The 24,019-nt window shown below is 40.8% G+C and overlaps 1 protein-coding gene across 1 annotated transcript in view; it reads right to left on the reverse strand.

Moving 5' to 3' along the window:
- DNAJC5G (DnaJ heat shock protein family (Hsp40) member C5 gamma) overlaps nucleotides 1-24,019 on the reverse strand; it is an 84,425-nt gene that overhangs the window by 11,927 nt on the left and 48,479 nt on the right. The window contains exons 2-4 of the mRNA XM_033936893.1: nucleotides 12,557-12,676; nucleotides 7,011-7,224; nucleotides 4,434-4,587 (exon numbers count right to left, since the gene is read on the reverse strand). Coding sequence (XP_033792784.1) covers nucleotides 4,434-4,587; nucleotides 7,011-7,224; nucleotides 12,557-12,669 — 481 coding nt within the window. The 5' untranslated portion in view covers nucleotides 12,670-12,676. The remainder of the gene's footprint in view (nucleotides 1-4,433; nucleotides 4,588-7,010; nucleotides 7,225-12,556; nucleotides 12,677-24,019) is intronic.

Raw genomic sequence — 24,019 nt, forward strand, 5'->3', positions numbered from 1 at the left:
CTCTGTGACTCACAGACAGCTCTGATACATGTGCTGCAATGCATTTCAATGGCAGCCAGCAATACACAGTGCAAACAGGGAGATCAGTACCTCAAGAGCTGATTAAACTGGATTTTTCAGATCTTCTATCCGCTTCGCCTTCCCTGTCACCACAGATCACAACCACCAGGACCCCTCAGGGGAATTAAGGAAGACATGCAGTCCGATTCCGATCCTTGTGTACCTCCACGGAACCGCAGCAGCCTGCGCTCTACCCCTTTGCAGACGAACCAGGGGAGAGATGGTTCCCGATCCCAGAGACCCAACCCAATCCAATCTGCAGGCTGTCTAGAGGGCTTACTGCAGTTCAAGTTTACAAAGCACCCTCCAAAAGCAGACAATCTTTAAGGAAAAGTCTGCGATCTCCTGCTGAAGGAACACTCTTAGAGTGAATCCACAGCACTTGGGCAATACCTGTGGCACCACAGAAAATAAAAGACTAGTAATTGAGAAATAAAATCACGAGCAGAAGAAACTAGAAGTTCTCAGCAAGGCTGCAGAAACAAACTGAATTTCAAGGGGAGTGTTTCTGCACAGGTGATATCGCAGAAGGGGTTGGTTTTATTTCTAAGTTCTGCAGCCAAGGCTGGAATAGATGCACAACTGAGAGTTCAGCCTCTAGAGGGGTTGTACAAGAATTACCTTTGGGGAGGGGGGGATATTCTTTTTTCCAGATGTTTCTAGATGGACCCAAGGCAGATAGAAGCAGTTCCTAAACCTGAAGCAACAAGTCTTGGATACTGGAGTTAAATTACAGCTGAGAAACCCACGTAAATGGCTAACAGTTTATGATCATCACTCTTACATATTTTATGAACCATCTCAGCTGCAATTTTTCTGGAGATCAATGTACACCAACTTTCACACTGGAGTGTTGTTAACAATAATGAGTTCAAAGATCACAGAAAAACCAGAGTTGTAATTAACAAATACATATGATCTTGCGTAAGCAAAATAGATGAGTAATACCAAAATAAATCTAAAGACAATCTTAAATTCCCATGCCTTTAATCTTATTACACAAAGAACCTCTATAACTCTCTCTATATAAAGCTACTGAAAAGCACCCAAAGAGGGAGAATTAATAATGTTGGCTACCGTTAGATAGGTGCTTATTAACACATGCTATTTTAGCCCAATTCCCATTTTTTGCAAAAGGACCAGGTAACTAATAACTGGGGTTAACAGTAAAATAACCTATTTTAATGGTAGCTGACACTGATAACTTCTTAAAATTCTCTCTCTATAAAGAATTATTTTATTCCATAGGGACTTCCATCTCCAAACAAATCCTTTCCCGATTCAAACCAGTTCCTGAATCAGAGATGATCATTAGAACATAAGAATACCCCTTACTGGGTCAGATCAATGGTCTATCCAACCCAGCATCCCGTCTTCACAGTGGCCAATCCAGGTCACTTAGTACCTGGCAAAAACCCAAATAGTAGCAACATTCCATGCTACTAATCATCCCCATGTCTGTCTCAATAGCAGACTATGGACTTTTGCTCCAGGAACTTGACCAACCCTTTTTTTAAACCATCTGAGTAAAAAAATATTTCCTCCTATTGGTTTTAAAAGTATTTCCTTGTAACTTCATTGAGTGTCCCCTAGTCTTTGTAATTTTTGATGGGAGTAAAAAAAAAAAAAAAAAAGATCCATTTGTACCTGTTCTACACCACTCGGAATTTTGAAGACCTCAATCATATCTCACCTCAGCCATGTCTTTTCCAAGCTAAAGAGCCCTTGCCTCTTTAGTCTTTCCACATATGAGTTCCATCCCCTTTATTGTCTTGGTCAGTCTTCTTTGAACCTCTTCTAATTCCGCTATATCTTTCTTCACATAAGGTGACCAGAGCTGAATGCAATACTCAAGGTGAAGTCGTACCAAGGAGTGATACAGAGGCATTATAACAATCTTAGTCTTGTTTACCTTTTTAAATAATTCCTTGCATCTTGTTAGCTGCACAATGGGCAGAAGGTTTCAGCATACTGTCTACAATGGCACACATTTCTTTTTTCTTGGGTGCTGACCCCCCCAAGATGGACCCTAGCATCTGGTAACTATGATTTGGGTTATTCTTCTCAATGTGCATCACTTTGCATTTGTCCACATTAAATTTAATCTGCCATTTGGATGCCCACTCTTCCAGTTTCCTAAGGTCTGCCTGCAATTTTTCACCATCTGCATGTGTTTTAACTTTGAACAGTTTCGTGTCATTTGCAAATTTAATCACCTCACTCATCGTTCCAATTTCCAGATCTTTTATAAATAAGTTAAACGGCATCGGTCCCAGTACAGATCCCTGTGGCACTCCACTGTTTACTCTCTTCCATTGAGAAAAATGGTCATTTAACCCTACCCTTTGTTTTCTATCCGATAACCGGTTCCTAATCCACAAATGAACTTTGCCACCTATCCCATGACTCTTTAATTTTCTCAGGAGCCGCTCATGAGGAACTTTGTCAAAAGATTTCTGAAAATCTAGATACATTACATCAACCGGCTCACCTTTATTCACACCTTCAAAGAAGTCAAGCAAATTCCCTTGCTTGAACCCATGGTGACTCTGCCCCATTAAATCACATTTGTTTATATGTGCCACAACTTTATTTTTTTATAATTGTTTCCACTATTTTGCCTGGCACTGAAGTCAGGCTTACCGATCTGTAATTTCCCGTATCTCTTTTTAAAAATCAGGGTAACACAAGGATATTTGAAAATGAAAGGAAATTCTTTTTTTTTTTTCATGGTTCTGCAATAATGGGACCCTAGAAGTAGAGGAGTTTGAAAAACTGGTGCCATGGGATCATGATTCCTGATTCCATGGCACTGCCTTTTCCTTCATTTAGCCACTGCCCCCCAAGACACTTTAGCGTGCAGTGTGTATGGGGACAAAGTGACATCTTGTAGTTGCCATAGCAACATCTATAAAATCAGCCAGGAAGGTATATCATAGATCTTCCTACCTCTCAGGGTGACTATATTGCACATGTGGCTTTCTAAAACATGTACAAATGTCAAACTCTCACCTCTTGCTGCCTCATGGCATGCACCATGCCACTGCATAAATGTTTTAGCTTTAATACTATACTAGGTCCTTCATTTCAGCAACGCAAAACTCATATCTGAATGCTGCATGTATCTGGCAGTAAGACTTTTATTTGTTGCTGTATGCATTACTGTTTTCTCCGGGCATATTCCTTCCCATCCCAGTCTCATCAGGAAATCACTAAATGAATTCTCCTGATTTTTCTGCACTTTCTCCTAAAGGATGCATAAAGGTGTGCCTGTGGCCAATAAGTTAGTTAATCAGCTGCTACTGCAGCCCAATACTTCTACTCCCAGGGGGTGGGGTACAGGAAAAGAATGCTACTTCATTAGAAGTCCCAGTACATCAATATACATCTTTCTCCTACAATAATTGTCTTTAAATCAGAGGCACCTTCGATTAACTTACCAGCATCTCAGCATGCTTTATTTAATACACTTCTTATTGTTGCCCTACGACTTATATTATCTAATTGGAAATCATTTGATTCCCTGAATGTTCATTTTTGGTATAAATCTATCCTATTACAGCACAAAAGAGAATTGTTGATCTATGCTACTATGCCCCTAACAGCAAAAGTACATTCTAAATGGACCAGCTTCACTGACTATCTGGACTCTCTTTAAAGCCTTATTACTAGTATTCTTGGTATTCATACCTACTCTCTCTCTCCTCTATTACGTCTCTCCTTCTCTTTTCCTTTCTTTGGTCTCCAGGGGTACTGTCTCTTTTTCTCATTCTTTCGCACCCCTTTTCTTTTCATGATCCTATTATTCTTTTCTTTTTCTCTTTCCTTTACCACCTTTCCCTCCCCCCCTTATATATTTTTGATGTAATTTAGATATCTACTACTACAATCTATAATATGATACAGCTATATATATTTGATTTTGTCCTGTTATAACAAATCTCTTACCCTTCCCTGTTCTTCCTTGTCTTTTGGATATGATACTTGATATTGTTATGACTTGTTATTCCCCTTGTATTTTGATAAAATTTTCAATAAAATTTCACGGAAAAAAAAAAAGAAGTTCCAGTACCAAACCAATTCAAGTAGAAGTGGGCTGTGGAACTGTTATTTCTATCTGTGATACACAGTGTCTAGCAATCACAAAAACTGCTGAGCTACCAAAAAAAAATAAAAAAATGCAGCAGGCATCGGCCAGGTGGTATGCTTTGACATTCACAAACAATTAAAAGAGGTGGGACTGCTTCTCCCTGGGCTACTACAATAGACTTTTGGGGCTTTGGAGGCTAAAGCATGTGACATGTAAACTCAGTTCTTCAAGAAATTAGTTTTGGCTTGCCCTCCATACCTCCCAACCCCAAGCCCTCACTTACCTTCCTCCTCAGCTCGGATCTGTGCCTCCAAATCCTCAGGGTCCACATATTTGTAGGAATCATCCTCGTCAAGGTGTTTGCAACGTCCAAAGCAGAAGCAGCAACAGCAGCAGCAACAGCAGCACGTGAGAAGTCCACAGCAGATCACCAGAGCCTGGAACATAGCCACAAGAAACCACTCACTAAGTCAGAGCATTGAGAATAAAGCAAAGCAGGGGAAAAAGAATTAGGGAAAGGCAAGCAACAATGAGCGAGCACAAAAAAATAATATTATTCACCACTAGCGATGACTCTGCTGGCTGCTGACAGCTCAGGAGGAGGGTGTGCAAGACGTGGGAGCTGAAGTTATTGGAATTTTACAGATCGCGTTAATGTTTCAGAGCTAGATCATCATTTACAATTCACTTAAAGGCAAACACCACCACAGTGCCTCAGTATAAATCTAAATTAACATAATGGTGTACAGTCAAAAGACAAATAGGATTATCTTTCTTGTGATGAGGTGAGACTTCTGGTCAGTTATCAGCAGGTGATGTCATCCTTTGGCAGACATGAACAGCAGTCAGTTTTAAATACAAATGAGTGGCTGATAGCTTTCCAAACTAACAATCTGTGCTCTCACCCAGTACTGTGACCATCTATTAGGCAAAGCTCTGTCAGAACCTGCTACTGCCTTTGAGAACTTGTGTCCTGGACTCCTTCAAAATGTTTGCATTAAAGATACTACTTTTTTGAATTCTAAAGTTCAGCTTTTCCCAGATGTGTCTAAAGATACATAGAAAAAGCAGCGACAATTCGTTTTACCTAAACCTACTGTATTGAAGCTGAGTGCATTGTTTATCTTTGCCCTTGCAAATGTTTCATTAAAATACCAGGGTGTTCACTGTATATTTTATGAACTTCAACATTTGTGACCTCCAAATCTATTGAGTTTCAATTGGACACTGCTCCAGCTGTAGTGGATGCAACTAGCTCACTTTATGGGTTAGGGAGCTAGTATTTGACCACCAAGTCTATTGCCAGAAAGCAGTAATGGGTCTCCTCTAAACCATATTAGTAATTATGCTGTCATTGATTATAGAACTTAGGCTACTTTTCTTATTTCCTTTACCTATGTATTGGGAAACTGATCACTTAAAAAGTAGAGGACTAGTGAAAATGAGAAATTATACTAGATTATAATCTTTTTTTTCCTGTTAACTACCTTATAGATTTTGAAATATTCTAATTTCTGTTCTTTAGCAGAATGTTTTGCTTGTGATTATATATTAAAGATTCCAAGAAAGAAAGAAATGTTTTAAAAGATCCTGCTACTGCCCACAGATGAGAAATCTAACTAACGGGTAGAAGAAGATTAACAAAATAATCCCATCAATGCCTTCTATGAAAACTAGGCTTTTTTTCTTAGAGAGCCTGCATGTAACATTTGCCAAAACACTATCATCATCATGCTGGGGGGGGGGGGGGGAGGACGGGGTAGTCATGAAGTACGAGAGGAGTGTGGGAGATTTACCTGTTGCTGGGCTTTGGGCAATATACCTGGAAGGAAAGTTTAAAACCTGGGACCCCTGTACATCTTGTGTTGGGTGACAATTTAGAATCTGAAAATCAGAATATTAGCTACTTTGCTTTTCATATAAGTTGAGCTAATCTCGCTTAATGAACGTAATATTTACAACCTGAAAAGACAGACAGTTTTTATTTATTTTACTTATTTATTTTTAATTCTATCTTTAAATTTATTTATTCATTACTTGGTGGAATACTCATTTCTATCTCTATCTCTATCTTTATATTTTATCTTTATTTTTCATAAATTGTCTCTTCAGGTACTTTAGTTAGATTGTGAGCCTTTGGGACAGTTAGGGAATTTCCAAGTACCTATCTTATTTATTTTTATTTATTGTATCTTTTAATGCATTCATTTTTGTAAACCGCTTAGAAACCTCACGGTTATTAGCAGTATATAAGAATTAAATTAAATTAAAAATTAAATTAAGTTAAAGAAAGAGGCCGTTATATAGGTCAGAAAATTACTGCTAAAAAGGGATTGATCCTTGAAAAATAAAAATCACAGCTGAGAAAAGAAAAAGAGAAAAGGAAAGGAACTATCTGAGAAACAGAAATGGAAAAACAAGTGATCCACTAACTTAGGTTTAGAAGCAGTTATGTCTTTAAAAGTTCCACAAATACAACAAAGTATTGAACAGAGCAAGAGACAGTTCAAGACAGGAAGGAGCTCTCTATGAGCTGTGTATCTGCTGAGGAATAAGCAGTCTCATGTGAAAGGCATCTCCTGGGAGCGAGGTATATAGCTGAGGCTCTTTGAACAATCACTGCAGGGTGGCGAGAGGGTCTCTCACTTGACAGAAAAGCCAGAAACCACTTTTAGAATCTCCCTTGCCCTAGAAATAGTGTCAGGAACAGGAGCTGCATGAGGGAAGAACCCTATGCCAGTACTGAAGCCTTCAGGACACTAGAGGTAGACCTATGTCTAAGGATGCTGTTGCTGCAGCAGGGTATTAGAAACAGGCCTTATTTGGGGAGGACCCAAGTTATTCAACACTACATACACACCTTGCACCACCACTTGGACATCAGGAAGTAGTACTTGACACTATCCTCACCAAACTGCTCAGCCACATACAGCCCCATGGAGCCATACTCATCGTAAATCTTCCTCTTGTTATCGTCATTCAGGGTGGCATTGGCATTGTTGATCTCTTTAAACTTCTCTGCTGCGTCAGGGTTCTCTGGGTTTTTGTCTGGATGATACTTCAATGCAAGCTTCCTATACACAAGAAACGTGAGCCAGTGGCACAGGAAGAAAAATTTAACAGGCACATAAGTGAGGACAGTAATTCATGACCCTTAGAATCATTCAGTGTACTACATAACAAGCAACATACTGTAGACATGAAGGGACCTATGGTTTATCTGGCATTGGGGGATCCCCTTATACAGAACATACCATAAGGCAAGGTCTCAGAGACAGCTAGGAAAAGTTACTCTTACTCCTCCCATTTCAGATCTAACTTGAAGCCACCAATCACAATGTTCACCCTGCTTAGGATATCTGCTCTGACTTCTTGTGCCAAGTCAAGCCATTCCTTCAAAGCCATGCTCAGCAATGTTTGCTGATCAAGCAGGAAAGGTTACTAATTATTGCTTTACTCTGTTTTTCCACAACTGGTAAGAGGAAAACAAGCATAAACTGAGAACTGAACCAAAGTTCCTTTCCTGCCTACATCACCAAATTACTACCATTACTTATTAATTCTATAGTGTCGCCAGACGTACGTAGCACTGTACACATTAAACATGTAAAAGAAACATGGAATCATGATGGCAGATAAAGGCCAAATGGCCCATCTAGTCTGCCCATCCGCAGTAACCATTATCTCTTTCTCTCTCTGGGAGATCCCACGTGTCTATCCCAGGCCCTCTTGAATTCAGGCAATCCCTGCTCAATAGAGCTTACAATCTAATTAAAACAAACAGGACAAATAAGGGCTAGGGAATTTCTTACAGAGGGAATGATAAAAAAAAAAAGAGACATAGGTACTTTACAGCCAAGTAGGAGTTAGGACTAAGATGCAGATTAAAAAAAGAGGTCTTTTAGCCTAGATTTGAATACTGTCAAAGATGACATTTTGACATTGATCTTTACAATTTTTCATGAATAACCACCCTTTTGTTTGGCTGTAACCTTAAAAGGTTCATGTGCCAGAACGTCCTCTACAGTCAAAGTAATTATGTATTGCTTGATATTCCAGATTTTAAACAGATACGACTTGAGATGTACAGAGACTCAAGTTTTATGATTATGGGACCTCAGTTATGGAATGCACTCCCAAAGGGATTGAGATTGGTTAAGTTCTAAGTATTTTTAAAAAATCTTTATAAATGTTTGTTTACACAGGCATTCTTATGAGATTAAAATGTTTTAGATATGACACATATGAAATACTGAATGTGTATTTGTGAATGTTTTGAGAAATGTTATGTATTAATGTTAATGTATTTTATGCATGTATGTTGTAAACCATTTAGATTTGCGGTATGTAAGACATTTTTTAAATAAATAAATAAATAGAGCTTGATGTACTAATTTGGGCAAGCTGTTCCAGGCATACAGACAAAAGGGATGGAGCCTGAAGCTGGCAATAGAGAAGAAAGGTACACATAGAGAGACTTAACCGATGAATGGAGTTCCTAGGGAGGAGTATAAGGAGAGATAAAAGAAGAGAGATACTGAGGATCTGCAGAGTGAATGCACTTGTAAGTCAATAAGAGGAGTTTGAACTGTATGCAGAAGTGCAGAGGGAGCCAATGAAGTGACTTGAGGACAGGGGTAACGTGACCATAGTGACACTGGCGGAATATAAGTCATGTAGCAGAATTTTTTAATAGATTGAAAGAGAGAGATGGTTTAGTGGAAGACCTGTGAGAAACAAGTTGAAGTAATCTAGGCTTCCAAGTTTAAATTAGGCATCATTGCCATTCTTAGGCACAAGAACTGAGTCAGACCAGTGGTCCATCATGCCCAGCAGTCCGCTCACGCGGCGGCCCTCTGGTCTAAGACCAGCACCCTAACTGAGACTAGCCCTACCAGCGCACATTCTTGTTCAGCAGAAACTTGTCTAACTTTGTTTTGAATCCTTGGAGGGTGTTTTCCCCTATAACAGCCTCTGGAAGAGCGTTCCAACTTTCTACCCTCTTGTTCTCCCTATCTTGGAGAGGGTGAACAACCTGTCCTTATCTACTAAGTCTATCCCCTTCAGTACCTTGGATGTTTTGATCATGTCCCCTCTCAATCTCCTCTGTTCGAGGGAGAAGAGGCCCAGTTTCTCTAATCTTTCGCTGTACAGCAGCTCCTCCAGCCCCTTAACCATCTTAGTCGCTCTTCTCTGGACCCTTTCGAGTAGTACCATGTCCTTCTTCATGTATGGCGACCAGTGCTGGACGCAGTACTCCAGGTGAGGGCGTACCATGGCCCGATACAGCGGCATGATAACCTTCTCTGATCTGCTCGTGATCCCCTTCTTTATCATTCCTAGCATTTTGTTTGCCCTTTTTGCTGCCGCTGCACATTGTGTGGACGGCTTCATCGACTTGTCGATCAGAACTCCCAAGTCCCTTTCCTGGGAGGTCTCTCCAAGTACTGCCCCGGACATCCTGTATTCGTGCATGAGATTTTTGTTACCAATATGCATTACTTTAGTTTACACTTATCCACGTTGAATCTCATCTGCCATGTCGATGCCCATTCCTCGAGCTTGATTATGTCACGTTGCAGATCATTGCAATCCCCCTGCGTCTTTACTACTCTGAATAACTTTGTATCATCCGCAAATTTAATCACCTCGCTCGTCATACCTATGTCCAGATCATTTATAAAGATGTTAAAGAGTACGGGTCCAAGCACCGAGCCCTGCGGCATCCCACTGGTGACGCTCTTCCAGTCCGAGTATTGTCCATTTACCCCCACTCTCTGTTTCCTATACTCCAGCCAGTTTTTAATCCACGTGAGTATTTCACCCTCAATTCCATGGCTTGCAATTTTCTGAAGTAGTCGTTCATGCGGAACCTTGTCAAACGCCTTCTGAAAATTCAGATATATAATGTCAACCAGATCGCCCTTGTCTATCTGTCTGTTTACTCCCTCAAAGAAATGCAGCAAGTTCGTCAAACACGATCTGCCTTTGGTAAAACCGTGCTGACTGGTCCTCATCAGCCCGTGTCTGTCAAGGTGATCAATGATGCTGTCCTTTATCAGTGACTCTACCATCTTTCCCGGTACCGAATCAGACTCACCGGTCTGTAGTTCCCCGGATCTCCCCTCGAACCTTTCTTGAAGATCGGTGTAACATTCGCCACCTTCCAGTCTTCAGGAATCTTTCCTGATTTGATCGACAGATTGGCTATTAGTTGAAGCAGTTCAGCTATGGTCCCTTTCAGTTCCTTGATGACCCTCGAATGGATGCCATCCGGTCCCGGGGATTTATCGCTCTTAAGCCTATCGATCTGCCTACATACCTCCTCTAGACTGACCGTCAATATGTTGAAACTCTCAGTTCAGTGTGGACAGCAGCAGCTAAGAAAGCAAATAGAATGCTAAGAATTATCAGCAAAGGAATGTAAAAAAAGGATGAGAATGTTATAATGCATAAATTGCTCTATGGTGTGGCTGCACCTCAAGTACTGTGTGTAATTCTGGTTTCTGCGTCTCAAAAAATATATAGCGAAATTAGAAAAGATACAGAAGGGTGACAAAAATGATAAAAGGGATAGAACGATTTCCCTATGAGGAAAGACTAAAGCGGCTAGGGCTCTTCAGCCTGAAGAGATAGCTCAGGGGAGATATGATAAGAGGTCTATAAAACACTGAGTGGAGTGCAATGGACAGATGTGAATCACTTGTTTATTCTTCCCAAAAATACTAGGAGTAGGGGACATGTGATGAAGCTACTAAGTAGTAGATTTAAAACAAACTGGAGAAAATAATTCTTCACAACATTCAATTTCAATGTATTATTTCTAGTACGTCTTTGCCCAAGGCGTATTACAAAAAATACATACATAATAAAAGTCATTATACATGCAAACTACTCACAAAGCAGAATCTGCTGTCACTTGAAACCCAGCATTACTAAGTACTGTGAGATCCTGCTTCAGCCAACAACATTTTGCTGTCCTTGTACAATCAATCATTCTTTCCAGACTGGACTATTGTAATTCCATCTATCTAACCAAGAAAAATCTTCAAAGACTTCAGCGGATCCAGAACACTGCGGCTAGGTTGATCTTCACAAAAAGCAAATTCAATCATGTTTCCCTGCTTCTGTCAAAACTTCACTGGCTTCCGGTGATTTCTAGGATTCACTTTAAATGTATCTGCCTAATTTTCAAGATCCTACATGGCATTCTTCATCCCCTAATCCCACTATCCTGGAATTCTTCAAGACATGACACTACCAGATCCACCCACATACTCAAACTATCTTTCCCCTCGTTAAAAGGCATCATGTATGCAGGTAAATTAGGGAAATCCCTTTTCTTCAAATTCACTGAGCTTTGGAATAACTTCCCTGCCCCGCTGCGGAACCTAGGCTCATTCCAATTATTCCGAAAGCATCTGAAAACCTGGCTTTTCTCAAAAATGTAAAGCTATTTATTTAAAATGTAAAGCTAGCTATCCTTTTCATAACCTCTAATTTCTTATTATGTCCTTCCCTCATTTATTGAATTACCTGTAAACCGTGCCGAGCTCTATCTTTATGGAGTTGATGCGGTATACAAACTTAAGGTTTAGTTTAGTTTACTATATTTCATATTGCGAAAAAAACAACTCTGTAATCCATTGCTGGAGAATGTGGTGAAAGCAGTTAGCTTAGCAGGGTTTAAAAAAGGTTTGGGTCATTTTCTAAAACAAAAGTCCAAAAGCTATTATTAAGATGAACTTGGGAAAATCCACTGCTTAGTCCTACGATAAGCAGCTTAAAATCTGTTTTACTCCTTGGAATCTTGCCAGGAACTTGTGACCTGGCTTGGCCATTATTATAAACAGGATACTAAGCTCAATGGACCTTAAGTCTGTTCCAGTATGACAATTCTTATGTTATGTTGGGGAAAATACATGAATATGATAAAAACAAATAACTATGAGGAAAATAATTACAAGAAGATACAAAATAAGGGTTAAAGTTAAACAAGCCGAAGACACAGCTTCTCAGCATCATGGAAAGTGAAGAACTGATGGTCCTGCGAGTTGATGTTGGGCAGGAAGGTACCAGCATGACACAATAGGGGCACTGCCAAAAATGTTAATGCATGCTTGTCCTCAGAGAATACATTATTTCTACCATATGAACTTCAGGTCATATCTAAGATTTTGGTTTTTACTAGAAGAACAGATTTTTTTTTTAAGCCTCATGCTGCCTTATGGCATTTGATAGTTGAAAGCCAAAATGGATGTAATCCATTGTCAAATCTCAAAGTCACTCTACCCAACAGAAGATTACAATATAAAAAGAGAGCACACAAAAGCCCCTGCCAGAACATCAATCAGCCTTCAAGTCCTAAAAGTACAATTGTCATAGTTCAGGGGTTTGTGCCCCTACCTGTATGCCTTCTTGATATCATCCTGTGAAGCCCCTTTTTCTAGCCCTAGCACTAGGTACAGACTCTCTCCCGTCCGGGACATTTTGCGCTGTGGTCTGCTGGGTTGAGCCATCTTGTCTCTATAAAAGAGGGGAAAGAAAAAGACTATGAAAAGTACTGTTATTTACAGTAAATAAAGCAAGTCATTCTTCCAAAGTGTTGTGCAGTTCAGGTGTCACTGCCTGCCCCAAAGCATAAGTGCATGTTTTTCTAACTGTACCATATGGAATTGACCTCTTATTTTACAAAGGATAAATTCCAAGCTTTCAACCTAGATCTGATTTGGTTTGGACAACTGAGGTAAATTGTGCCCTTGGCCATAATCAAGTCACATAATTATTAAAAAAATAAATAAAATTGGCAGAACAGGAATCATTTGTCCAACCAATTCTATTATCACATATTCTCAGCTATCACTAATACCCTGCCTCTATGTTTCTTTAATTGCAATTTTAAATAGATTTATACATCACCATAAATTCTGGGATAATAAGAAATGTAGAGAAAAAAAGATCACAGATGCCAAACCCTTAGGAAATTTTTCATATATAATTCATCTACCATATTAAGAAATAAAAATCTACAAATCATGGGGAGGAGGGGGGGGGGAAAGCCAGGAAAAAAAGAAATCCCATCAATTAGAAAAAATTATAAATCTGTTGCAAGAACACCCCAACCCCCCCTCCCTAGCCAATCAGAACAGTAAACATTAAGGGATTACACAATGACATTAACATTTTCTCTTTTCCTAATCTTCCAACTATTTAGGATCAAAAAATTATTTACCATCAAGCATAACTACACACATACAAGGAAATCATAACCCAAAATTAGTAGATATAGCCTGAACCCGAAAGCTTTATGCCTCATTTGAGTATCTTTAGCTTAATTGGGAAAAATTCTTTATTTTTGATCCCACAAAAGCAAAGGTAACCAGCAACGTAGATCTTTGAGTAACCACTTCCAATGAAGATTCTAAGAAAGCAGTTAGACCTATGGCAGGGGTGTCAAAGTCCTTCCTCGAGGGCCGCAATCCAGTTGGGTTTTCAGGATTTCCCCAATGAATATGCACAAGATCTATTTGCATGCACCACTTTCATTGTATGCTAATAGATCTCATGCATATTCATTGGGGAGATCCTGAAAACCCAACTGGATTACGGCCCTCAAGGAGGGACTTTGACACCCCTGACCTATGGCCTCCTCTCGCATGTTTACACTATCAGGGTCAATAGTTATTTTCAATCTCTGCAAAAATAAAGCTCTTGTAACAGTGGACAATGCGTCAGCTGACATCAGCATCCCTAGAACCACAGTCAAATACTTCTTAAACATATCCATAGATACAGTGCTGGGAAGTAACTAGTTACATAACACTAGTTACTGAAATTAGTTACATTTTTAGATATCAATATAACTAGTTTACTTTTTGATAAGACTGACTAAATTAACTAGTTATTTTATTTTAGTAACTACTAACAAAATTTACAAGTTACTTTTGCATTACTGTTTACATAGCATGCAGAACAACTGACATCAAATTTTGTTATCTATATATATAAAATCGGAGGTATGTATGTGTGTATGTATGTGTGTGTGTATGTGCCGCGATCACGCAAAAACGGCTTGACCGATTTGAACGAAACTTGGTATGCAGATCCCTCACTACCTGGGGTGATATGTTCTGGGGGTCTCGCGGCCCACCTGCACACGTGGGCGGAGCTACAAACAGAACATCAGATTTCACCCATTCATGTCAATGGAAAAAATGTAAAAAGCTGCCATTCTCACTGTAATTCCAACTATAAAACACTTTCTATGACACTATAACCACTAGGGACATCGTTTCTATTCTACCACGGACACCATACATATAGAGTTTGTATGTTCTAACTGTGTTTGTAACTGTTTCCTTCATGCACCCCAGTACATAATGTTATTACATTACATGAGTACTCACATATGCTGAACTAGGAACACAGGTTCCATTCTGAACCGGGAAAACACTGCATGGAGTTTCTTTTCAACCTGAGTTTCCACATATCGAGTTGTTTAAATCAATACTGAAACTTTTGTTCATATTAATTTTGTTGTATATTCTCCAAGTACAATATATTTGCTCACTGATGTATCTTTAACTGGTTGCGAGAGAGGGCCATTCTTGCTGCTAAAAATGAAGATGTCCATGGAATAAACAATCAAATACTTGCCATGTTACCAGGCGCAGTCACAGAATACAAGTCTATTGATACAGTAGTAGATGCTGATGAGGTCATCAATTTCCCAACTGAATTCCTAAACTCACTTGATCCAGCTGGATTACCACCACATCGTCTTTTACTTAAAGTGGGATCTCCAGTTATTTTACTTCGCAACCTTGACCCACCAAAACTTTGCAATGGCACAAGGCTTTGTGTAAAGAGGTTACTGGCCAATGTAATTGAAGCAACTATCTTAACCGGAAAGGGACAAGGTGAAACCGTATTTATCCCGTGGATACCACTTATTCCAACAGATCTTCCTTTTCAGTTTAAGAGATTGCAAATTCCAGTGAGACTTGCATTCTCTATCATAATCAACAAATCACAGGGACAGACTATTACATACTGTGGAGTGGATTTAAGATCCCCCTGTTTTTCCCATGGACAACTCTATGTTGCTTGCTCAAGGGTGGGTTCACCCAAGAATTTATATGTTCTTGCTCCTGGAGGTGAAACTAAAAATGTTGTTTATAATCAAGTTTTGTGTTAGTTGTATTGTATTCATTTTGTCAAATATTTCACATTATAATTTGAATATTGTACTTTTTACAAAGCTGTAAAGAAATAATTTCATTCACCACTATAAAGTATCTTTATTTGAATCCATTTACAGTGTTATTGCTATAATTAAATACCCGTGCAACGCCGGGGCATCAGCTAGTTGAAAATAAAGTACTTGCTGTTGTAATGTTCATATAGTTATAATTAATAAAGTAACTATTAACTATTTACTTAATTTTTTTTAGTAACTAGTAAAGTAACTATTTACATTTAGTGAAGAGTAACTGAAATCAGTACATATAACTAGCAATGATAACTAGTTACTTTTTTACAGTAACTAGCAAAGCACTGCATAGGTGAAACTTTCTCAAGTCTCCACTGGTTTCACCTATGCAGTGCTTTGCTAGTTACTGTAAAAAAGTAACTAGTTATCATTGCTAGGTACATGGGATAAAAAGTAACTAGTTACTGATTTCAGTTACTCTGACAAGGTGCTTTTCCAGTCCACAGGTCTCTGTCACTGCCTCCTTTTTATCAGAGTGAGAATATCTTATGTCCAGTGTTCCCTCTAAGCGGGCGGGTGTTGTGAGCAAACTTTTTTCACCGTGAGCCAAAAATATCGGGCGCCAGCAAGTTATGAGCCAACTCGCCCGATTCTCCTCTCGCCGCCCTGCCATCTGCCGTACGCCTCTTCCGATCGTGCGCTGTGACGAGAAACGTGTGCGCTGCGATGTAATATTTTGTGCGCCAGCGCACGCCAGCGCAGCTTAGCGGGAACACTGGTTCAAATGGTTTTATTTATTTCCCCAAATTTATTTTTGTTATACGCATTGAAAATATTTGATATTGCGTTTAAATCAAAATCTCAATAAACTTGAAACGAGTGCCCGTGAGATTGTGGGAGGGTTAAATACTCAAAACTTAGAAGTTTTTGCTACGCCAGCTTTCTGGTATCTTTACATACAGTGGCGTACCTAGCATATGTAACATCCGGGGCCCATCATTTTTTGGCACCCCCCCCCCATCTGTAAGAAAAACATGATTTTTAGTAACAAACCACACGTCACACATGAGTACCTAGGAAAAGGCAGCATCTTACATATTGCAGTGAGCAGTACATCAATACACCCATTGTAAAACTAAACAAGCCAGACCAGCACAGATCAATCCTACACCGTCAATCCTAACAGAAAACCATGTCTTTCGAACACACAGAACACAGAAAACACCTTCGCCTAGTAAGGAATATGTAATCACAAACTAACCCCTCCCTCTTTTACAAAACTGTAGTGTGGATTTTAGCTACGGAGGTAACAGCTCTGATGCTCATAAAATTCTGAGCATCAGAGCTGCTACCACCAAGGCTGGTGCTAAAAACGCTTCACAGTTTTGTAAAAGGGGGGATAAAATAAAAATACATAGACAAAGGTTAAATTGAACCAGCAAGAAGCTGGACTCTGCATACAATGCTTCACAGAAACAGTGACACATGTCTCCTAAAGCAATAAATAAATAGAAATTTTTTTCTACCTTTGTCTTCTGTGGTTTCTCCTTTCCTCATCTTCTTGTAACTCTCTTCCTTCCATCCACTGTCTGCCGTCTCTCTTCCCCTATATGGCATCTTCTCTCCTTCTATGCCCCTTCCAGAAACTGTATGCCTCCCCCTTCCATCTCTCCTTTCACCCCATTGGTCTGGCATCTCTCTCCTCGCCTTCCCTCTCCCACACCTCTCCTCATAGTCTGGTATCTCCCCTTCCCTGATTCTCTGGCATCTCTCTCCTTTCCTTTTCTTCCATCTTTCGCTCCCCCTCCATGCTCTCACATCTCCCCCTTCCTTTTCCCTTAGACTGGCATACCTTCCTCCTACGCTCCAAGCCCTGGCATCTCCTTTAATTCCCTCCCTCATCTTCCTTCTCCCTCCAGCTGGGTACCGCAACACTCTTCCCTGCAGCTCTGCACTTCCCCACAATTGCCATGCCTCGGTTCCTCTTCTTCCTTCCTTCCTCCCCCCCCCCCCCGCGGGACCCTGCGGCACCATCAACTCTTACTCCCTCTAATGTCGGCCCTGCAGCTCCAGACTTCCTCGCACCTTCTCCCCTCCCCCTTTGGATCGCTATTATTTTAAATGTTATAGCCGCGGAGCTGTATCCATCAGTGGAGATGTCTAACCTCGGCCTGCCCCGGAACTCTTACTGCAACAGTGACTTCCTGTTCCTGCCTAGACGGGCGGCTGCTGCAGTAAGAGTTCCGGGGCAGGCCGAGGTTAGACATCTCCACTGATGGATACAGCTCCGCGGCTATAACATTTAAAATAATAGCGATCCAAAGGGGGAGGGGAGAAGGTGCGAGGAAGTCTGGAGCTGCAGGGCCGACATTAGAGGGAGTAAGAGTTGATGGTGCCGCAGGGTCCCGCGGGGGGGGGGGGGGGGAGGAAGGAAGGAAGAAGAGGAACCGAAGCATGGCAATTGTGGGGAAGTGCAATCCCCCCAATGCGTCCCCTTACCTTACCGACGCGTGTGTGCGCTGTGAAGAGAAACTTTGCGCTGCGATGTAATATTTTGTGCGCAAGCACAGGCCAACGCAGCTTAGCGGGAACACTGGTTCAAATGGTTTTATTTATTTCCCCAAATTTATTTTTGTTATACGCATTGAAAATATTTGATATTGCGTTTAAATCAAAATCTCAATAAACTTGAAACGAGTGCCCGTGAGATTGTGGGAGGGTTAAATACTCAAAACTTAGAAGTTTTTGCTACGCCAGCTTTCTGGTATCTTTACATACAGTGGCGTACCTAGCATATGTAACATCCGGGGCCCATCATTTTTTGGCACCCCCCCCCCATCTGTAAGAAAAACATGATTTTTAGTAACAAACCACACGTCACACATGAGTACCTAGGAAAAGGCAGCATCTTACATATTGCAGTGAGCAGTACATCAATACACCCATTGTAAAACTAAACAAGCCAGACCAGCACAGATCAATCCTACACCGTCAATCCTAACAGAAAACCATGTCTTTCGAACACACAGAACACAGAAAACACCTTCGCCTAGTAAGGAATATGTAATCACAAACTAACCCCTCCCTCTTTTACAAAACTGTAGTGTGGATTTTAGCTACGGAGGTAACAGCTCTGATGCTCATAAAATTCTGAGCATCAGAGCTGCTACCACCAAGGCTGGTGCTAAAAACGCTTCACAGTTTTGTAAAAGGGGGGATAAAATAAAAATACATAGACAAAGGTTAAATTGAACCAGCAAGAAGCTGGACTCTGCATACAATGCTTCACAGAAACAGTGACACATGTCTCCTAAAGCAATAAATAAATAGAAATTTTTTTCTACCTTTGTCTTCTGTGGTTTCTCCTTTCCTCATCTTCTTGTAACTCTCTTCCTTCCATCCACTGTCTGCCGTCTCTCTTCCCCTATATGGCATCTTCTCTCCTTCTATGCCCCTTCCAGAAACTGTATGCCTCCCCCTTCCATCTCTCCTTTCACCCCATTGGTCTGGCATCTCTCTCCTCGCCTTCCCTCTCCCACACCTCTCCTCATAGTCTGGTATCTCCCCTTCCCTGATTCTCTGGCATCTCTCTCCTTTCCTTTTCTTCCATCTTTCGCTCCCCCTCCATGCTCTCACATCTCCCCCTTCCTTTTCCCTTAGACTGGCATACCTTCCTCCTACGCTCCAAGCCCTGGCATCTCCTTTAATTCCCTCCCTCATCTTCCTTCTCCCTCCAGCTGGGTACCGCAACACTCTTCCCTGCAGCTCTGCACTTCCCCACAATTGCCATGCTTCGGTTCCTCTTCTTCCTTCCTTCCTCCCCCCCCCCCCGCGGGACCCTGCGGCACCATCAACTCTTACTCCCTCTAATGTCGGCCCTGCAGCTCCAGACTTCCTCGCACCTTCTCCCCTCCCCCTTTGGATCGCTATTATTTTAAATGTTATAGCCGCGGAGCTGTATCCATCAGTGGAGATGTCTAACCTCGGCCTGCCCCGGAACTCTTACTGCAACAGTGACTTCCTGTTCCTGCCTAGACGGGCGGCTGCTGCAGTAAGAGTTCCGGGGCAGGCCGAGGTTAGACATCTCCACTGATGGATACAGCTCCGCGGCTATAACATTTAAAATAATAGCGATCCAAAGGGGGAGGGGAGAAGGTGCGAGGAAGTCTGGAGCTGCAGGGCCGACATTAGAGGGAGTAAGAGTTGATGGTGCCGCAGGGTCCCGCGGGGGGGGGGGGGGGAGGAAGGAAGGAAGAAGAGGAACCGAAGCATGGCAATTGTGGGGAAGTGCAATCCCCCCAATGCGTCCCCTTACCTTACCGACGCGTGTGTGCGCTGTGAAGAGAAACTTTGCGCTGCGATGTAATATTTTGTGCGCAAGCGCAGGCCAACGCAGCTTAGCGGGAACACTGCTTATGTCCACAGTAGTCCTTCTTAATGGCTTTCTTTTGTAAGGGGGGGGGACTCGCCCTCCCCTTCTGAGGTTCTCTCTGGCCTCAAAAGGCAGTGGAGAGTGATGGGTTGAGGAGGGAAGGGAAGACATGAAAAAGTAGATTTTTAGAAGAAAGCAGAAAAATGGAAATATTGAATGTTAAGTTAATGCCAAAGATGGTTGCAAGGCAGAAAGTGAAGACAGAGAGAAAAACAGTCAATGGATAAGAAGGCCCTGGAAACATAGTTATATGTAAAGAAAAATAAAGTCACCAGACAACAAAGGTAGGGGAAATGATTTCATTTTCAATATAGTGATTGAAATGTGTCAGTTTTGAGACTTTATATCTGCTATGTATATGAAAAATGAATGGAAAAAAAATTGCATTACAATTAGTAAAGGGGGTGGGATCTGGGAAAGAGCTTGGGTGAGTCTAGGGTAGAGTTTGGGAGGTCTGGGATTGGGGGTACTCAAGTTAATATTTGTTAGACTTTCTGTTGGCACGCCCTACTGGCATTTCAGGGCCTATTTGGAGGGTCTCTGCACATGCATGGATATCAGTGTGATAATGTCACGCATGCGCTTGATGTCATCATGGCTACATCCGTGCCCTTCTGGATGCCTTAAGCTGTGGCCACTACCTTTAGTGTGCCCCGGCTCGAGAAAGTTTGAGAGACACTGCTGTAGAGGAAGAAAATGAAAGCATAAAAATCTGGCACAGCACAAATAATATGGCTTAACTCAGAAATAAGTAGAGTTGAGTGAGAGATCCAGGCTTCACAGTAGTTTACAGAGACAGAGAAAGATTTTAGAACTGGGAAACTAAAGAGAGACAAACTATGAAAGCATGGCTCAACTTTGCTTAACTCACAATAAGCAGAGCTGATAGAGGGATCGAGACTTCACAGTGGTTTAGAGCAGTGGTTCCCAAACCTGTCCTGGGGGACCCCCAGCCAGTCAGGTTTTCAAGATATCCCTAATGAATATGCATGAGAGAGATTTGCATATAATGAAAGTGACAGGTATGCAAATCTCTCTCATGCATATTCATTAGGGATATCTTTTTTTATTTATTTTTTTTTTTTATTTATAAATTTTCAATATAACAATCAAGTATAAACTTGTACAGAAAAGCAAAATTGAAGAAGCAAAAAAAAAATTTTTTTCCACAACATAATACAAAACAAGAAATAATTGTATCTTAAATCTCACTCAAGTCCTCTATTTAGGATCTAAGATTAAAAATAAACGGAATTTAAGTAATCAATTAAAGAAGAAAAACAGTTATAGTTAATACTGTGCTAACAGTCGTCTATCTTTCTTATCCTTCCTGAGCTGGCTCTTTCTCCAGTCTTGACAGTGATAGGAATGTTGTCAGTTGAGATGGTTCAAAGAAAACAAATTTATGCAATTTATAATGGACTATACATTTACAAGGATATCGAAGGAAAAAAGTAGCTCCCAGGGCTATTACTGCTGGTCTCATCAGAAGAAATTCTTTTCTCCGCTTCTGTGTGTCTCTGGCCAAATCCCTGTGTGGATGAAGGCAGGAAGGAGCAGCCCAGCTGGATGGCCCTGAAGGAGGGATCCCCCGCTGACCCAGAAGGCTTCCCTCCGTCAGCTTTGACATCAGAGGGAAACCTTCCGGGTGGCCTTCAGCGGAGGGGATATTGTAGCTGGAGGGCAGGAAGGAGGACTTGGGATCTCCGGTAGTGGCGGCTGCAGTGTCCATTAAGGAGGAAGGGGGGCAGGAGCCCCACAGTGCCGTGTACCCCCAACAAATGGCTCACATACTCTAAGGGTACGCATACTGTGTGTTGAGAAACTCTGATCCATACCATGTCAAAATCCAGGGATAAAAAACATTTTAAAAAAACTTAAAACACTAGAACAGTTTTTAATAATCAAGGTAAAAATATTTCTTTTTTTAAATTCAATAATATTTATTAGAGTTTTCAAAAAACAATACAGAAAAATATTTCTTTGTAACCTTTTTGTGCTAGGTTTTTTTCTTCTTTTCTCTGATTTTTGTCTCTGTCCCTCCAGCCTCTTCCTAGATAGTAATTCCTTTATGCCTTAGCCAACAGGCTGGAAGGCCACCACTCGCAAAGAGCACCTTGAGTGCCACTCATAAGTTGGTGGGATGCCACTGTAGAAGCGGTTTACCAGTACAGGCAAACAACTCAAGCTTGATAAACCTTGTGTGCCAGGTTACCATGGCACCCAGGACTTCTTACTCACAATGATTTTCTTAGTTGGCTGCCACTCTTGAAAGAACTGGAGTCCATTTAAATCAGCATTATATCTGAGCTGCACTTTGCAGCTTAAACTCGTCTCAACCAAGGGTTGATGGAGGAGAGCTCGTTTCTTTGGTGGGCATGATGCAAGTTGGTTGACATCTTAGCAGAATAAGGGATTGGGACTGGTAGGTATGAGATGGGCTTGAAGGGATACAGGAAAGAGACAGGAAAAATCGATGAGGACAGAGAAATGAGAAAGGGAAAAAAAAAAACCCCAACTGATGACAGCATGCAGGGGAATACGAGAGAGAGAGACTGGGTAATGAGAGGGGGATACTGTTAGGTACTTAGGTGATGCAATGCAACTGCCTTTCTGCTTCATGTGTCTGGATTTGCCAGCATGTTGCAGACTTCTAACTTGGTGCAGGAGAGGGGCTGCTGTTTTCAGCCAATATTGTCCAGTGGCACATTAAGGTGTGATATATTACACTTTTTTAAAGAAATGAGGAGGGAAACGTCCTAATAAAACCAGGCTCCTAAAGAAGCTGAAATAAACATCAGATGGGGATTTCCCCCCCACCAAAAAAACTATGTCGTTATACTCTGTCTTAATTAGATACTGGAAACCATAGGGAACAGGTAGGCACCTATGTGCACTAGACACTATTCTATAATGTAATGCCTAAGTACTATAGAGTCTAACTGCAAGGAGGCATGCATATGGGTGGACCATGGGTATGTCTCCCAAGTACATGTTTATTTTATAAAATAATATAAAAATATGCCCCCACTTACAGCTGCCATTGACATAGATAACAGCATGCTCCTAAACACAAACATGCCAATGCTGTCTTACATCTGTATTATATAATAGAATCTTGGAACCACGTACCTGTAACTCCTTGATAGATTTCGCTAAAACGCTTCTTTTGAAGCGAGCCATACCATGGTGTATTTTCCTCCCCACTACTTTCCACCCCTTTATTTTTATTTTCAGATCTCGATGTATTTATTAATTTACCAAGCCCCGCCTCCCATCTTGTTTCCAATATGTAAGCCCGTCGTGCTCTCTCTTTTATTATTTTTCTTACTTTTATTTTATTTTTTTATTTATATACTACTTATAGCCTAAGTGGTTTACATTCAGGTACTCTAGCATTTTCCCCTGTCTGTCCCGGTGGGCTTACACTCTACCTAATGTACCTGGGCAATGGGGATTAAGTGGCTTGCTGAGGGTTACAAAAAGCAGCATGGGATTTGAACCCACAACCTCAGGGTGTTGAGGCTGTGGCTCTAACCACTGTGCCATATGCTTTACTTTTAATTTTAAACTTTTTTTTAGACTGATTCCATTGTCAACTGTTTAGGTACCTGTTTGATAAACAGTATATCAAATAATAAAGAAACTTGGATACCATTTTAGAATTGGAACCAAGTGCAGAACATTGGAGCACCTAGACTGAAGCTCCAGTTTGTAGAATTGCTGCCTATGTCATTATAGATCTTTGGAATTATTTATAACCATTAGGAAATGAACCCCATGACATCACTTCTCACTGATCTTCCTTTAAACACTATCATTCATACTACAGAAAATGAGGGAAGTTGCTTCCTAATTAAAATGTAAAGCCCTCAAACAGAATGATTTATTGACCTATCCATGTTAATCCAATCTTAAAAGTTTAGTATTCATGCAGAATACATGCTGAACTATGAGTATTTTTTTAATGTGTTAGTTGCAAATACTTCCTTCGAGGCATTTAGCTGTATTAACAGGGTTTCTGGATTTTTCATATAAGACAATTATTTTCCCACGTCATTAAAAAAAATCATTTGGTCTGCCTGTATAATTAGTTTTTATTAATACTAGGCCGTCATTAGGTAGAACGTATGAATGCCAAATGCTTCTGCAGAAGAAAATAGGCTGAAGCATTTTTAGTTTTTAGTCATTTCCTCTCTTTAGTCTATTAAATGTAAAAATACCA

This window comes from Geotrypetes seraphini, chromosome 3, assembly GCF_902459505.1.
Source record: "Geotrypetes seraphini chromosome 3, aGeoSer1.1, whole genome shotgun sequence".
Taxonomy (NCBI): Eukaryota; Metazoa; Chordata; class Amphibia; order Gymnophiona; family Dermophiidae; genus Geotrypetes; species Geotrypetes seraphini.